General features: G+C 49.8%; 1 protein-coding gene across 1 annotated transcript in view; it reads left to right on the top strand.

Annotated features, from left to right (window-relative positions):
- SLC22A7 (solute carrier family 22 member 7) overlaps positions 1–17,293 on the top strand; it is a 108,821-nt gene that overhangs the window by 36,820 nt on the left and 54,708 nt on the right. Inside the window, exon 5 of the mRNA XM_044291337.1 lies at positions 15,157–15,325. Within this exon, the coding sequence (XP_044147272.1) occupies positions 15,157–15,325 (169 nt within the window). The remainder of the gene's footprint in view (positions 1–15,156; positions 15,326–17,293) is intronic.

The raw sequence follows: 17,293 nt of genomic DNA on the forward strand, positions 1-17,293 counted from the left end.
TATAGGACCACAGGTAGAGCGCTAGAAGTGATAGGACCACAGGTAGAGCGCTAGAAGTGATTGGACCGCAGGTAGAGCGCTAGAAGTTATAGGACCACAGGTAGAGTGCTAGAAGTGATTGGACCGCAGGTACAGTGCTAGAAATGATAGGACCGCAGATACAGCGCTAGAAGTGATAGGACCGCAGGTATAGCGCTAGAAGAGATAGGACCTCAGATACAGCGATATAAGTGATAGGACCGTAGATACAGCGCTAGAAGTGATAGGACCGTAGATACAGCGCTAGAAGTGATAGGACCGCAGGTATAGCGCTAGAAGTGATAGGACCTCAGATACAGCGCTAGAAGAGATAGGACCTCAGATACAGCGATATAAGTGATAGGACCGTAGGTACAGCGCTAGAAGTGATAGGACCGTAGATACAGCGCTAGAAGTGATAGGACCGCAGGTACAGTGCTAGAAGTGATAGGACCGTAGATACAGCGCTAGAAGTGATAGAACCGTAGATACAGCGCTAGAAGTAATCGGACCGCAGGTACAGCGCTAGAAGTGATAGGACCACAGGTATAGCGCTAGAAGTGATAGGACCGCAGGTATAGCGCTAGAAGTGATAGGACCGCAGGTATAGCGCTAGAAGTGATCGGACCGCAGGTACAGCGCTAGAAGTGATAGGACCGCAGGTACAGCGCTAGAAGAAATCAGACTTCAGGTACAGCGATAGAAGTGATAGGACCGCAGGTATAGCGCTAGAAGTGATAGGACCGCAGGTACAGTGCTAGAAGAGATAGGACCGCAGGTACAGCGCTAGAAGTGATAGGACCTCAGATACAGCGCTAGAAGAGATAGGACCTCAGATACAGCGCTAGAAGTGATAGGACCACAGGTAGAGCGCTAGAAGTTATAGGACCACAGGTATAGCGCTAGAAGAGATAGGACCGCAGGTACAGCGCTAGAAGTGATAGGACCTCAGATACAGCGCTAGAAGAGATAGGACCTCAGATACAGCGATATAAGTGATAGGACCTCAGATACAGCAATATAAGTGATAGGACCGTAGATACAGCGCTAGAAGTGATAGGACCGCAGGTACAGTGCTAGAAGTGATAGGACCGCAGGTACAGTGCTAGAAGTGATAGGACCGCAGGTATAGCGCTAGAAGTGATAGGACCGCAGGTACAGTGCTAGAAGAGATAGGACCGCAGGTACAGCGCTAGAAGTGATAGGACCTCAGATACAGCGCTAGAAGTGATAGGACCGCAGGTACAGTGCTAGAAGTGATAGGACCGCAGGTACAGCGCTAGAAGTGATAGGACCACAGGTACAGTGCTAGAAGAGATCAGACTTCAGGTACAGCGCTAGAAGTGATAGGACCGCAGGTATAGCGCTAGAAGTGATCGGACCGCAGGTACAGCGCTAGAAGTGATAGGACCGTAGATACAGCGCTAGAAGTGATAGGACCGTAGATACAGCGCTAGAAGTGATCGGACCGCAGGTATAGCGCTAGAAGTGATAGGACCTCAGATACAGCGCTAGAAGTGATAGGACCTCAGATACAGCGCTAGAAGAGATAGGACCTCAGATACAGCGCTAGAAGAGATAGGACCGCAGGTATAGCGCTAGAAGAGATAGGACCGCAGGTACAGTGCTAGAAGTGATAGGACCGTAGATCCAGCGCTAGAAGAGATAGGACCTCAGATACAGCGCTAGAAGTGATAGGACCTCAGATACAGCGCTAGAAGAGATAGGACCTCAGATACAGCGCTAGAAGAGATAGGACCGCAGGTATAGCGCTAGAAGAGATAGGACCGCAGGTACAGTGCTAGAAGTGATAGGACCGTAGATCCAGCGCTAGAAGTGATAGGACCGCAGGTACAGCGCTAGAAGTGATAGGACCGCAGGTATAGCGCTAGAAGAGATAGGACCTCAGATACAGCGATATAAGTGATAGGACCGTAGATACAGCGCTAGAAGTGATAGGACCGCAGGTACAGCGCTAGAAGTGATAGGACCGCAGGTACAGCACTAGAAGAGATCAGACCGCAGGTATAGCGCTAGAAGTGATAGGACCGCAGGTACAGCGCTAGAAGTGATAGGACCACAGGTACAGCGCTAGAAGAGATAGGACTGCAGGTACAGCGCTAGAAGTGATCGGATCGCAGGTATAGCGCTAGAAGTGATAGGACCACAGGTACAGCACTAGAAGAGATCAGACTTCAGGTACAGCGCTAGAAGTGATAGGACCGCAGGTACAGCGCTAGAAGTGATAGGACCGCAGGTACAGCGCTAGAAGTGATAGGACCGCAGGTACAGCGCTAGAAGTGATAGGACCGCAGGTACAGCGCTAGAAGTGATAGGACCGCAGGTACATCGCTAGAAGTGATAGGACCGCAGGTACAGCGCTAGAAGTGATAGGACCGCAGGTACAGCGCTAGAAGTGATAGGACCGCAGGTATAGCGCTAGAAGTGATAGGACCGCAGGTACAGCGATAGAAGTGATAGGACCACAGGTAGAGCGCTAGAAATGATAGGACCGCAGGTACAGCACTAGAAGTGATAGGACCGCAGGTACAGCGCTAGAAGTGATAGGACCGCAGGTACAGCACTAGAAGAGATCAGACTTCAGGTACAGCGCTAGAAGAGATAGGACCGCAGGTACAGCGCTAGAAGTGATAGGACAGCAGGTACAGCGATAGAAGTGATAGGACCGCAGGTACAGCGCTAGAAGTGATAGGACCGCAGGTACAGCGCTAGAAGTGATAGGACCGCAGGTACAGCGCTAGAAGTGATAGGACCGCAGGTACATCGCTAGAAGTGATAGGACCGCAGGTACAGCGCTAGAAGTGATAGGACCGCAGGTACAGCGCTAGAAGTGATAGGACCGCAGGTACAGCGCTAGAAGAGATCAGACTTCAGGTACAGCGCTAGAAGAGATAGGACCACAGGTACAGCGATAGAAGTGATAGGACCGCAGGTACAGCGCTAGAAGAGATAGGACCACAGGTACAGCGCTAGAAGTGATAGGACAGCAGGTACAGCGATAGAAGTGATAGGACCGCAGGTACAGCGCTAGAAGTGATAGGACCGCAGGTACAGCGCTAGAAGTGATAGGACCGCAGGTACAGCGCTAGAAGTGATAGGACCGCAGGTACAGCGCTAGAAGTGATAGGACCGCAGGTACAGCACTAGAAGAGATCAGACTTCAGGTACAGCGCTAGAAGAGATAGGACCTCAGATACAGCGCTAGAAGAGATAGGACCACAGGTATAGCGCTAGAAGAGATAGGACCGCAGATACAGCGCCAGAAGAGATAGGACCGCAGATACAGCGCTAGAAGAGATAGGACCGCAGATACAGCGCCAGAAGAGATAGGACCGCAGATACAGCGCTAGAAGAGATAGGACCACAGGTATAGCGCTAGAAGAGATAGGACCGCAGATACAGCGCTACAAGAGATAGGACCTCAGATGCAGCGATATAAGTGATAGGACCGTAGATACAGCGCTAGAAGTGATAGGACCGCAGGTATAGCGCTAGAAGTGATAGGACCGCAGGTACAGCGCTAGAAGTGATAGGACCGCAGGTATAGCGCTAGAAGTGATAGGACCGCAGGTACAGCGATAGAAGTGATAGGACCGTAGATACAGCGCTAGAAGTGATAGGACCGTAGATACAGCGCTAGAAGTGATAGGACCGCAGGTACAGCGATAGAAGTGATCGGACTACAGGTACAGCGCTAGAAGTGATAGGACCACAGGTATAGCGCTAGAAGTGATAGGACCACAGGTACAGCGATAGAAGTGATAGGACCGCAGGTACAGCGCTAGAAGTGATCGGACCACAGGTACAGCGATAGAAGTGATAGGACCGCAGGTACAGCGCTAGAAGTGATCGGACCACAGGTATAGCGCTAGAAGTGATAGGACCGCAGGTACAGCGCTAGAATTGATCGGACCGCAGGTATAGCGCTAGAAGTGATAGGACTACAGGTACAGCGCTAGAAGTGATAGGACCGCAGGTACAGCGCTAGAAGTGATCAGAGCACATGTACAGCCACTTACTTATGTCCGAACCTGACGATCTTGTGAAGGCCATTATATACTCTGTAGTGGTGGAGGTCCTGGGGCCTTTAATCTGGCCCTGATTGGATGCAATACAAGGTTTAGTGTATGGGTGCAGTCCACGGTGTAGTATATGAATGCAGTGAACGGTGTAATATATGGATATAGTACACTGTGTTATATGTACAGTATAGTATATGGATACAGTAAACGGTGTCAAGGACATATCTAGAACTGACTGGGCCCCACTGCAAATTTTTTACAGGCCCCCTCCCCCCTCACATACTTAAAATAAAACCTTTGAAAAAAACTATTTTTACATAGGGCATCCTTTGATATGAGGCAGGGGTCAGGGCCCCTCTCTCTTTAGAAGGCTGGTACCCTGGTCAAAGGCTTGAGACCCACAGTCTGTTGCTCAGTAGTGCAGGTTGCTTCTTGGTCACAGGGGTGGTGACCCATGGTCTGTGGCTCAGCGTCCCCATCTTAGCATCTTCTTCTGGTCCCTCAGTAGTCTGGCAGAGTCTCCCCTCCAAGCACTGGTCCCTACCTGCAGCACACTAGGGGCTCTGACTGTTCTCCTTATATGCCATTTATAGCTAGACTGGAACCTTCTAGTGGGTGGGGTGGAGAAGCTCAGCTCAAACAGATACAATGTTACACTTTCCGTCTGTCATAGACTTACATAGTCTTACATTAGACTTACATAGACACAGCAGGTTTTCCAGACAAAAAAAAAGTTTCCAGACATAACAACAGAGCTAAACCAGACATTCACGAGGTCAGGCTGTCTGGTTTTGGTGGTAAGCAACATCTGGCTTTTTCTCTACAAAACATGGTCTTCTTTAACCCTATGGCAGCTGTGGAAAATACAGTATCTCAGTGTTCATTAACCCTTTCCACAGAGTCTGGCAAATACAGTGATAATGAATATGATATATATCACAACTTACATATAAAATGCAGTTACACAGTATTAAACAGTGCAAGTTAACCCTTTGAAGTAAAATAAAGTAAGAAGTTCATAACTTTTCATAGGGGAAACAGGGGCAAATGGCCACAAAGGTCCAGACTTCACAGTACCCCCTGCTCCAGGGCACTATGCCAGCGTCTCTTAGGCTACTCTCCGTGTATACACTGACAGTCAATGCGGCACAATTCAGCATGTATTGTACTGAATTGAAACAGGGATCAAACCCTGAAAAGTTGAAGTCTCACAGTGGGACATAGAAAAAAAGTTTTAAAAAAAGTAAAAAAATAAACAAATCAAAGTTTCAAGTACAAATAAAAAAAAACTGTGCCAGGACAGCCATTTTGTGGTCACCTTGCTTCATAAAATGGGCAATACTGAGAGATCAAAAATGATGCACCCCAAAATGGTATCAAACCATCATCTAAAAAAACAAGCCCTCAAACATGACTATTGCCAGAAAAATAAAAAATAAATATGGCTTTCAGAATGTGGTGATGCAAAAACATGATTTTTCTTTACAAAACTGCTTTGTGTAAAAGTGGTAAAACGTAAAAAAACAAACAAAAACCAACAATATAACATTGGTGTCTCTGTAACCGTACTGACCTGCAGAATAAAGATAACACACCATTTTATAATAAAACCCCAAAATCAATGGCGGAATCAATCTGTTTTATCTACCCCCCAATAGAACCAATGATGGCGACTCATCCCGTAAAAAATAAGCCCTGACACAGCTGCACCAAGAGAAAAGTGAATGTTTGGTTGTCAGGAAATGTCTGTACCGGTCCTAGAAGCTGTGCAATAGAAACCCAGCGCCCGAAATCTAATCCATCAAAATCCAAGTGGTGGCTTTCCTGAACTCTGCAGCGCACCCCTACACCCGCTACCTTCACATTTATGGCATTTCCGTGCCTAGTAGAATCCGCCTAACAATTTAAAGGGCATGGTAGGTCTCAGATGGCACACGGTGGGCACAGCATAATGGGCACTGAAATAAGCCATATCTGTGGAAAATTAGCATGTTTCACTTTACACAGTCCCTGGCTCATTGCTGTGGGGTCAGAATGCTGACTCCCCTCTTAATAAATACCTTGAGGGGGTAATTTCCATTATGGGGTCACTTTTCGTGGTCCATTTCTGATTTCACCTGAGAGCCTCTACAGTTGTTAGCACAAGATGCGTAAATCACCATTTTGGGCCTCAGATCTGAATGGTGCCCTTATACCCCTGAGCTCTGTGGTATGTCCAGGCAAAAGATTGGGGCCACATATGGGGCATTGATAAGATTAGGGCCACATGCAGGGAGTTTATAAAAACAGGAAGCACCACATAAGAGGGTGTCCATTTCACACTGGCACACAATGGGCACAACATAATGGGCTCTGAAATGGCAGATCTGTGTAAATATTGCCTACTACCTGGACAAAGAGAGAACGCCGCCAACTACCTGGACAAAGAGAGAATGCCGCCTACTACCTGGACAAAGAGAGAACGCCGCCTACTACCTGGACAAATAGAGAACGCCGCCTACTACCTGGACAAAGAGAGAGGACGCCGCCAACTACCTGGACAAAGAGAGGACGCCGCCTACTACCTGGACAAAGAGAGAACGCCGCCTACTACCTGCACAAAGAGAGAACGCCGCCAACTACCTGGACAAAGAGAGAATGCCGCCTACCACCTGGACAAAGAGAGAACGCCGCCTACTACCTGGACAAAGAGAGAACGCCGTCTACTACCTGGACAAAGAGAGAGGACGCCGCCAACTACCTGGACAAAGAGAGAACGTCGCCTACTACCTGGACAAAGAGAGAACGCCGCCAACTACCTGGACAAAGAGAGAATGCCGCCTACTACCTGGACAAAGAGAGAACGCCGCCTACTACCTGGACAAAGAGAGAACGCCGTCTACTACCTGGACAAAGAGAGAGGACGCCGCCAACTACCTGGACAAAGAGAGGACGCCACCTACTACCTGGACAAAGAGAGAACGCCGCCTACTACCTGGACAAAGAGAGAATGCCGCCAACTACCTGGACAAAGAGAGAGGACGCCACCTACTACCTGGACAAAGAGAGAACACCGCTTACTACATGGACAAAGAGAGAACGCCGCCTACTACCTGGACAAAGAGAGAACACCGCCAACTACCTGGACAAAGAGAGAACGCCGCCTACTACTTGGACAAAGAGAGGACACCACCTACTACCTGGACAAAGAGAGAACGCCACCAACTACCTGGACAAAGAGAGAACTCCGCCAACTACCCCGACAAAGAGAGAACGCCGCCTACTACCTGGACAAAGAGAGAACGCCGCCTACTACCTGGAAAAAGAGAGAACGCCGCCAACTACCTGGACAAAAAGAGAACGCCGCCTACTACCTGAACAAAGAGAGAACGCCGCCTACTACCTGAACAAAGAGAGAACGCCGCCTCCTACCTGAACAAAGGGAGAACGCCGCCTACTACCTGAACAAAGAGAGAACGCCGCCTCCTACCTGAACAAAGGGAGAACGCCGCCTACTACCTGGACAAAGAGAGAACGCCGCCAACTACCTGGACAAAGAGAGAACGCTGCCTACTACCTGGACAAAGAGAGAATGCCGCCTACTACCTGAACAAAGAGAGAACGCCGCCTCCTACCTGAACAAAGGGAGAACGCCGCCTTCTACCTGGACAAAGAGAGAACGCCGCCAACTACCTGGACAAAGAGAGAACGCCGCCAACAACCTGGACAAAGATAGAAGGCCGCCTACTACCTGAACAAAGAGAGAACGCCGCCTCCTACCTGGACAAAGAGAGAACGCCGCCAACTACCTGGACAAAGAGAGAACGCCGCCTACTACCTGGACAAAGAGAGAAAGCCGCCTACTACCTGGACAAAGAGAGAACGCCGCCTACTACCTGGACAAAGAGAGAACGCTGTCTACTACCTGGACAAAAGAGAGAATGCCGGCAACTACCTGGACAAAGAGAGAACGCCACCTACTACCTGGACAAAGAGAGAACGCCGCCAACTACCTGGACAAAGAGAGGACGCCGCCAACTACCTGGACAAAGAGAGAACGCCACCTACTACCTGGACAAAGAGAGGACGCCGCCTACTACCTGGACAAAGAGAGAACGCCGCCTACTACCTGGACAAAGAGAGAACGCCGCCTACTACCTGGACAAAGGGAGAACGCCGCCTACTACCTGGACAAAGAGAGAACGCCGCCAACTACCTGGACAAAGAGAGGACGCCGCCTACTATCTGGACAAAGAGAGAACGCCGCCTACTACCTGGACAAAGGGAGAATGCCGCCTACTACCTGGACAAAGAAAGAACGCCGCCAACTACCTGTACAAAGAGAGAACGCCGCCTACTACCTGGACAAAGAGAGAACGCCGCCAACTACCTGTACAAAGAGAGAACGCCGCCTTCTACCTGAACAAAGGGAGAACCCCGCCTACTACCTGGACAAAGAGAGAACGCCGCCTCCTACCTGGACAAAGAGAGAACGCCGCCTCCTACCTGGACAAAGAGAGAACGCCGCCAACTACCTGGACAAAGAGAGAACGCCGCCAACTACCTGGACAAAGAGAGAACGCCGCCTACTACCTGGACAAAGAGAGAACGCCGCCAACTACCTGGACAAAGAGAGAATGCCGGCAACTACCTGGACAAAGAGAGAATGCCGCCTACTACCTGAACAAAGAGAGAACGCCACCTACTACCTGGACAAAGAGAGAACGCCATCAACTACCTGGACAAAGAGAGGACGCCGCCAACTACCTGGACAAAGAGAGAACGCCACCTACTACCTGGACAAAGAGAGGACGCCGCCTACTACCTGGACAAAGAGAGAACGCCGCCTACTACCTGGACAAAGAGAGAACGCCGCCTACTACCTGGACACAGAGAGGACGCCGCCAACTACCTGGACAAAGAGAGAACGCCGCCTACTACCTGGACAAAGAGAGAATGCCGCCAACTACCTGGACAAAGAGAGAGGACGCCACCTACTACCTGGACAAAGAGAGAACACCGCTTACTACATGGACAAAGAGAGAACGCCGCCTACTACCTGGACAAAGAGAGAACACCGCCAACTACCTGGACAAAGAGAGAACGCCGCCTACTACTTGGACAAAGAGAGGACACCACCTACTACCTGGACAAAGAGAGAACGCCGCCAACTACCTGGACAAAGAGAGAACTCCGCCAACTACCCCGACAAAGAGAGAACGCCGCCTACTACCTGGACAAAGAGAGAACGCCGCCTACTACCTGGAAAAAGAGAGAACGCCGCCAACTACCTGGACAAAAAGAGAACGCCGCCTACTACCTGAACAAAGAGAGAACGCCGCCTACTACCTGAACAAAGAGAGAACTCCGCCTCCTACCTGAACAAAGGGAGAACGCCGCCTACTACCTGAACAAAGAGAGAACGCCGCCTCCTACCTGAACAAAGGGAGAACGCCGCCTACTACCTGGACAAAGAGAGAACGCCGCCAACTACCTGGACAAAGAGAGAACGCTGCCTACTACCTGGACAAAGAGAGAATGCCGCCTACTACCTGAACAAAGAGAGAACGCCGCCTCCTACCTGAACAAAGGGAGAACGCCGCCTTCTACCTGGACAAAGAGAGAACGCCGCCAACTACCTGGACAAAGAGAGAACGCCGCCAACTACCTGGACAAAGATAGAAGGCCGCCTACTACCTGAACAAAGAGAGAACGCCGCCTCCTACCTGGACAAAGAGAGAACGCCGCCAACTACCTGGACAAAGAGAGAACGCCGCCTACTACCTGGACAAAGAGAGAATGCCGCCTACTACCTGGACAAAGAGAGAACGCCGCCTACTACCTGGACAAAGAGAGAACGCTGTCTACTACCTGGACAAAAGAGAGAATGCCGGCAACTACCTGGACAAAGAGAGAACGCCACCTACTACCTGGACAAAGAGAGAACGCCGCCAACTACCTGGACAAAGAGAGGACGCCGCCAACTACCTGGACAAAGAGAGAACGCCACCTACTACCTGGACAAAGAGAGGACGCCGCCTACTACCTGGACAAAGAGAGAACGCCGCCTACTACCTGGACAAAGAGAGAACGCCGCCTACTACCTGGACAAAGGGAGAACGCCGCCTACTACCTGGACAAAGAGAGAACGCCGCCAACTACCTGGACAAAGAGAGGACGCCGCCTACTATCTGGACAAAGAGAGAACGCCGCCTACTACCTGGACAAAGGGAGAATGCCGCCTACTACCTGGACAAAGAAAGAACGCCGCCAACTACCTGTACAAAGAGAGAACGCCGCCTACTACCTGGACAAAGAGAGAACGCCGCCAACTACCTGTACAAAGAGAGAACGCCGCCTTCTACCTGAACAAAGGGAGAACCCCGCCTACTACCTGGACAAAGAGAGAACGCCGCCTCCTACCTGGACAAAGAGAGAACGCCGCCTCCTACCTGGACAAAGAGAGAACGCCGCCAACTACCTGGACAAAGAGAGAACGCCGCCAACTACCTGGACAAAGAGAGAACGCCGCCTACTACCTGGACAAAGAGAGAACGCCGCCAACTACCTGGACAAAGAGAGAATGCCGGCAACTACCTGGACAAAGAGAGAATGCCGGCAACTACCTGGACAAAGAGAGAACGCCGCCAACTACCTGTACAAAGAGAGAACGCCGCCTTCTACCTGAACAAAGGGAGAACCCCGCCTACTACCTGGACAAAGAGAGAACGCCGCCTCCTACCTGGACAAAGAGAGGACGCCGCCTACTACCTGGACAAAGAGAGAACGCCGCCAACTACCTGGACAAAGAGAGAACGCCGCCAACTACCTGGACAAAGAGAGAACGCCGCCTACTACCTGGACAAAGAGAGAACGCCGCCAACTACCTGGACAAAGAGAGAATGCCGGCAACTACCTGGACAAAGAGAGAATGCCGGCAACTACCTGGACAAAGAGAGAACGCCACCTACTACCTGGACAAAGAGAGAACGCCATCAACTACCTGGACAAAGAGAGGACGCCGCCAACTACCTGGACAAAGAGAGAACGCCACCTACTACCTGGACAAAGAGAGGACGCCGCCTACTACCTGGACAAAGAGAGAACGCCGCCTACTACCTGGACAAAGAGAGAACGCCGCCTACTACCTGGACACAGAGAGGACGCCGCCAACTACCTGGACAAAGAGAGGACGCCGCCTACTACCTGAATGCCGCCAACTACCTGAACAAAGAGAGAACGCCGCCTACTGCCTGTACAAAGAGAGAACGCCGCCTGCTACCTGGACAAAGAGAGAACGCCGCCTACTACCTGAACAAAGAGAGAACGCCGCCTCCTACCTGGACAAAGAGAGAACGCCGCCAACTACCTGGACAAAGAGAGAACGCCACCTACTACCTGGACAAAGAGAGAACGCCGCCTCCTACCTGGACAAAGAGAGAACGCCGCCAACTACCTGGACAAAGAGAGAACGCCGCCAACTACCTGGACAAAGAGAGAACGCCGCCTACTACCTGGACAAAGAGAGAACGCCACCTACTACCTGGACAAAGAGAGGACGCCGCCTACTACCTGGACAAAGAGAGAACGCCGCCTACTACCTGGACAAAGAGAGAACGCCGCCTACTACCTGGACACAGAGAGGACGCCGCCTACTACCTGAATGCCGCCAACTACCTGGACAAGGAGAGAACGCCGCCTACTGCCTGTACAAAGAGAGAAAGGTAGACAAAGAGAGGACGCCGCCTACTACCTGAATGCCGCCAACTACCTGGACAAAGAGAGAACGCCGCCTACTGCCTGTACAAAGAGAGAACGCCGCCTACTACCTGGATAAAGAGAGAACGCCGCCTACTACCTGAACAAAGAGAGAACGCCGCCTCCTACCTGGACAAAGAGAGAACGCCGCCAACTACCTGGACAAAGAGAGAACGCCGCCAACTACCTGGACAAAGAGAGAACGCCGCCTACTACCTGGACAAAGAGAGAACGCCGCCAACTACCTGGACAAAGAGAGAATGCCGCCAACTACCTGGACAAAGAGAGAACGCCGCCAACTACCTGGACAAAGAGAGAACGCCGCCTACTACCTGGACAAAGAGAGAACGCCACCTACTACCTGGACAAAGAGAGAACGCCGCCAACTACCTGGACAAAGAGAGGACGCCGCCAACTACCTGGACAAAGAGAGAACGCCACCTACTACCTGGACAAAGAGAGGACGCCGCCTACTATCTGGACAAAGAGAGAACGCCGCCTACTACCTGGACAAAGAGAGAACGCCGCCTACTACCTGGACACAGAGAGGACGCCGCCAACTACCTGGACAAAGAGAGGACGCCGCCTACTACCTGGACAAAGAGAGGACGCCGCCTACTACCTGGACAAAGAGAGGACGCAGCCTACTACCTGGACAAAGAGAGAACGCCGCCAACTACCTGGACAAAGAGAGAAATTTACAAGAATCGATTTATATGAACTCAGAGACAACCTTTTGAACTAACTGCCTTTTCACCATTTATATGAATTTAACTCAGAATAACCTTTGAACTACATTAATTTTGCGATTTATATTTATTTATTTATTTTTTTAACTTTTTTATGGACTTTATCTGGATTTTACATGAATTATAAGAATCCCTAATCACATATGGACACTGATTAATATATTGATCACATGTTCTCTATATACATGGACATCAACGTATAACTCCACAGACATCAAATCCTGAATATCAGATACAGTATAAGAAAGTACCAGGTAGTATACACTGTATTAGTGACATTAGGACTAACAGTAGCAGCAATATGCACAGTATAAAAGGGTCCACGGATTACATGTAGACATTGCTATGTCAGCACAAATTCAGATGTAGTAGAGTTAACACACATGCTTAACCAGAAGTGTTAACTAAACTAGTTGTGTTAAGACGACACCTTTAATTGCTTTTCAATGGCTTTTGTTTAAGGATATCATAAAGAGTAAAGAAATTTGAGTTACCAGTTTGTTATATAGGTGCAGTACAAGGTGCAGTGGATGGATGTAGTATATGAATGCAGTACACAGGTGCAGTATATGGATGCAGTCCATGGTGCAGTGTATGAATACAGTACACAGGTGCAGTATATGGATGCAGTACACAGGTGCAGTATATGAATGCAGTACACAGGTGCAGTATATGGATGCAGTACACAGGTGCAGTATATGGATGCAGTACACAGGTGCAGTATATGGATGCAGTACACAGGTGCAGTATATGGATGCAGTACACAGGTGCAGTATATGGATGCAGTACACAGGTGCAGTATATAGATGCAGTACACAGGTGCAGTATATGGATGCAGTACACAGGTGCAGTATATGGATGCAGTACACGGTGCAGTACATGGATGCAGTACACGGTGCAGTATATGGATGCAGTGTATGAATACAGTACACAGGTGCAGTATATGGATGCAGTGTATGAATGCAGTACACAGGTGCAGTATATGGATGCAGTACACAGGTGCAGTATATGGATGCAGTACACAGGTGCAGTATATGGATGCAGTACACAGGTGCAGTATATGGATGCAGTACACGGTGCAGTACATGGATGCAGTACACGGTGCAGTATATGGATGCAGTGTTGCAGTGTATGAATACAGTACACAGGTGCAGTATATGGATGCAGTGTATGAATGCAGTACACAGGTGCAGTATATGGATGGAGTGTATGAATTCAGTACACAGGTGCAGTATATTGATGCAGTATATGGATGCAGTACATGGTGCAGTGTATGGATGCAGTAAATGGTGCAGTATATGGATGCAGTACACAGGTGAAGTATATGGATGCAGTGTATGAATACAGTACACAGGTGCAGTATATGGATGCAGTACATAGGTGCAGTATATGAATGCAGTACACGGGTGCATTATATGGATGCAGTGTATGAATGCAGTACACAGGTGCAGTATATGGATGCAGTGTATAGGTGCAGTATATTGATGCAGTATATGGATGCAGTACATGGGTGCAGTATATGGATGCAGTACACGGGTGCATTATATGGATGCAGTACATGGGTGCAGTATATGAATGCAGAGTACATGGGTGCATTATATGGATGCAGTATATGAATGCAGTACATGGATGCATTGTATAGATGCAGTATATGAATGCAGTATATGGATGCAGTACACAGGTGCTGTATATGGAGACCATGCTTGGTGCAGTATTTGGATGCATTAGACTGCAGTTTCCGTGTGGCAGGTTCCCTCTAAGAAAGTTGGGTACAAACAATATATACAGAGAGAACCTGGGGCAACTTCAATGGCCCCAACATCACCATGGAATATTCAAGCTGTGGTTGGGTGAGGAGCATCTGGGGAGGTGTGAAACTAGACCCGGGGGACATCAGGCGTGGTCACAGCTGTACAGAAGATGTGGAGGGCATCAGTGGGTGAGCATCATCAGGGGAGGTGTGGATCTAGACCTCAAGGACATCAGGGGTGATCACAGCTGTAAAAATGTGGAGGGCATCAGTGGGTGAGGAGCATCTTGGGGAGGTATAGATCTAGACCTCGAGGACATTAGGGGTGGTCACAGCTGTACAGAAGATGTGGAGGGCATCAGTGGGTAAGCAGCATCAGGTGGAGGTGTGGATCTAGACCTGGGGTATATCTGCCGTGGTCACAGCTGTACAGAAGATGTGGAGTGGAGGGCATCAGTGGGTGAGGAGTATCAGGGGGAAGGTGTGATTTTAGACCTCAAGGACATTGGGGGTATTAACAGCTGTACAGAAGATGTGGAGGGCATCAGTGGGTGAGGAACATCTGGGGTAGGTATAGATTTAGACCTGGGGGACATCAGGCATGGTCACAGCTGTACAGAAGATGTGGAGGGCATCAGTGGGTAAGCATCATCAGGGGAGGTGTGGATCTAGTTTGGGGGGACATCAGGCGGTGTTTACAGCTGTACAGAAGATGTGGAGGGCATCAGTAGATGAGGAACACCAGTGGGAAGGTGTAGATCTAAACCTGGGGACATCAGGGTCATCACTCATGTATGGAAGTTGTGGAGGGCAGAATTATTGAAGCCTCTTAGATTCACTGACTCCCTCTCACCCCCAGGTTTTGAGTGGGTGGACCTCCAGCATCGTACAGCGGTCGGGATTTTTACTAGTATCTGCTGGTCTATAGGAACCGCTCTTCTAGCACTGATTACCTATCTAGTCAGAGACTGGCGCTGGCTGATGGTGTCCATCACAGCACCATGTCTACTAGGCATAGCCAGTGTCTGGTAAGAACCTTCTTAATATCTAACCAGTGACATCATGGGACCAGGGTCTGTGGATTCTCTTCCACTTATCTTCCTATGTGCTCCTACTGTTTTCTTTCTTCCTCTCTTTCATCTTCTTTCTTCATTTCTCCTACCTTATTTTCCTGTCCCCCTCTTCCTGCCTGTAACGGACCGTTTCAGCAGACAAGGGGTTAAAATCAGTTTAGGCGATATGCCCCTTTCTGAGAGACAGGCACAGCTACTGCAGAACACCAAACTCCCGAACTGGATACAAAATAGCACTCCAAACTGGAACCTCGCAAATAGCTGCTAGCAGACGAACAGGAAAAGCATACAATCAGCTTACACTCCTGGCAATCAGTCTCTAACAGCATACAGGGAATCCCCCCAATAACGAGACGAGGCTCCGTGTTGAGGGTAAAGCAGTGGTCTGACGTGCTGGTACACCCAGCCTGGTTTTTATTACAGTTGTTTGCAAATACAGGACAGATACAACACATCCCCACAATGCATCATGGTTTCCTCCTCTCTGTCCCAGAGACAACCGAGAATTAATCCAATTATCTCTCAGGACAAAGGGAAGTCGCCAATACACATGTGGAGACAACAGGACAGACATCACCATTTAAACACACAATGGGACAATAGAAACACACCCACACAAAATCCTCCCCTCTGCCGGTGATGATTATTGAACACAATGGCGAATATAATTATCAAAGGCAGAGAAATACAGTTTTATAAAACATATCACAGGAACCCCAAAACATGCAATAACCCCATAACCAATATATCCTCAGAACTGGGGGATCTGGGTGAACCACATATCCAAAATTCACCCACATCCGTTCAGTAGTTTGGAAGATACAGTTACACTGAAAATATACAAGTTATACCGAAAATAGTCACTAATAAATGTGTCCCCTGTTTGGTAGTTTCAAACTACTGAATGATGTCTCTGTGCACCAAATACAGGCAAGATAGCACCGTGTGGAAAAGTCAGAACAGTGTCTGTGAGGTAAAATGGCCGCTATCTATTGTTCTCACCATGTGCTCCATCCAAGCAAGTAAGGCAGAGGATGCAATCCAGGGACAGAGGGCTCCGTCCCAAGTGCCTTAAGACCCAATAACTTAAGGGACCATAATCCCAGGGCAGGAGGCTGGCAAACAGCCCCCTCCAAAACACCGTGGCGAGGTTGGTTTCGCCACACATCTCCCCCTCCCAGGGAAGACTAACCAGATATCTGACCTCACAGTCAGTACCTGAGTTAGTCTGGCAGTCCAACCACAACCCAATACTGGACCTGTTGAATCTTGGGGCCTGTCTCTGTTCTGTATGTCCCCAGCTGTTGAGTGTGCATCTGCTACTCCTTGCTTTGTGGTTCTCCAGCTTGGAGCTGTAGGCACTTGGTGGGCAGAGGCCGACTGCGCTCTGCCCAGATGCCAGCTCTTCCGCTGGGATGCCTGTGGGAAGTCAGTCTCTGGACAAGAGGATAGGGGAGAGCAGAGGCCGACTGCGCTCTGCCCTGATGCCAGCTCTTCCGCTGGGAAGGGATCAGTGGGTATTGCAGGCTCATCCCCTGCCCCCAGAACTCGGTTGGAACGTGGCTGGGAAGGGGAGGGCTCGCTTACCTCCTCCTCCTGGTATCCCTGCGGAGATGGCTGGAGATCTGGTTGTTTGAGGGGAAGACCGACTGTCTCCTCTTTGGCTAAACAGCCCTGTTGCTGGGGGACAGGACCGACTGTCCCTACCCCCTGTGCTGTAAGTGCAGAGACCACGGTCCCATCTGCACAGTTGTGGGGCTTACTGTCTCCCCCTGGTGCGTTAAGCTGCCGCTGGGGAATGGAGACTAGGCTCCCAGTTCCCAATAAATCCTTCTGTTGCTGTGGGATGGAGACTGGGCTCCCAATTCCCAACAACTCAATCTGCTGCTGGGGGACAGGACCGACTGTCTTTGCCCCCTGTAA

This window comes from Bufo gargarizans, chromosome 4 (assembly GCF_014858855.1).
Source record: "Bufo gargarizans isolate SCDJY-AF-19 chromosome 4, ASM1485885v1, whole genome shotgun sequence".
NCBI lineage: Eukaryota > Metazoa > Chordata > Amphibia > Anura > Bufonidae > Bufo > Bufo gargarizans.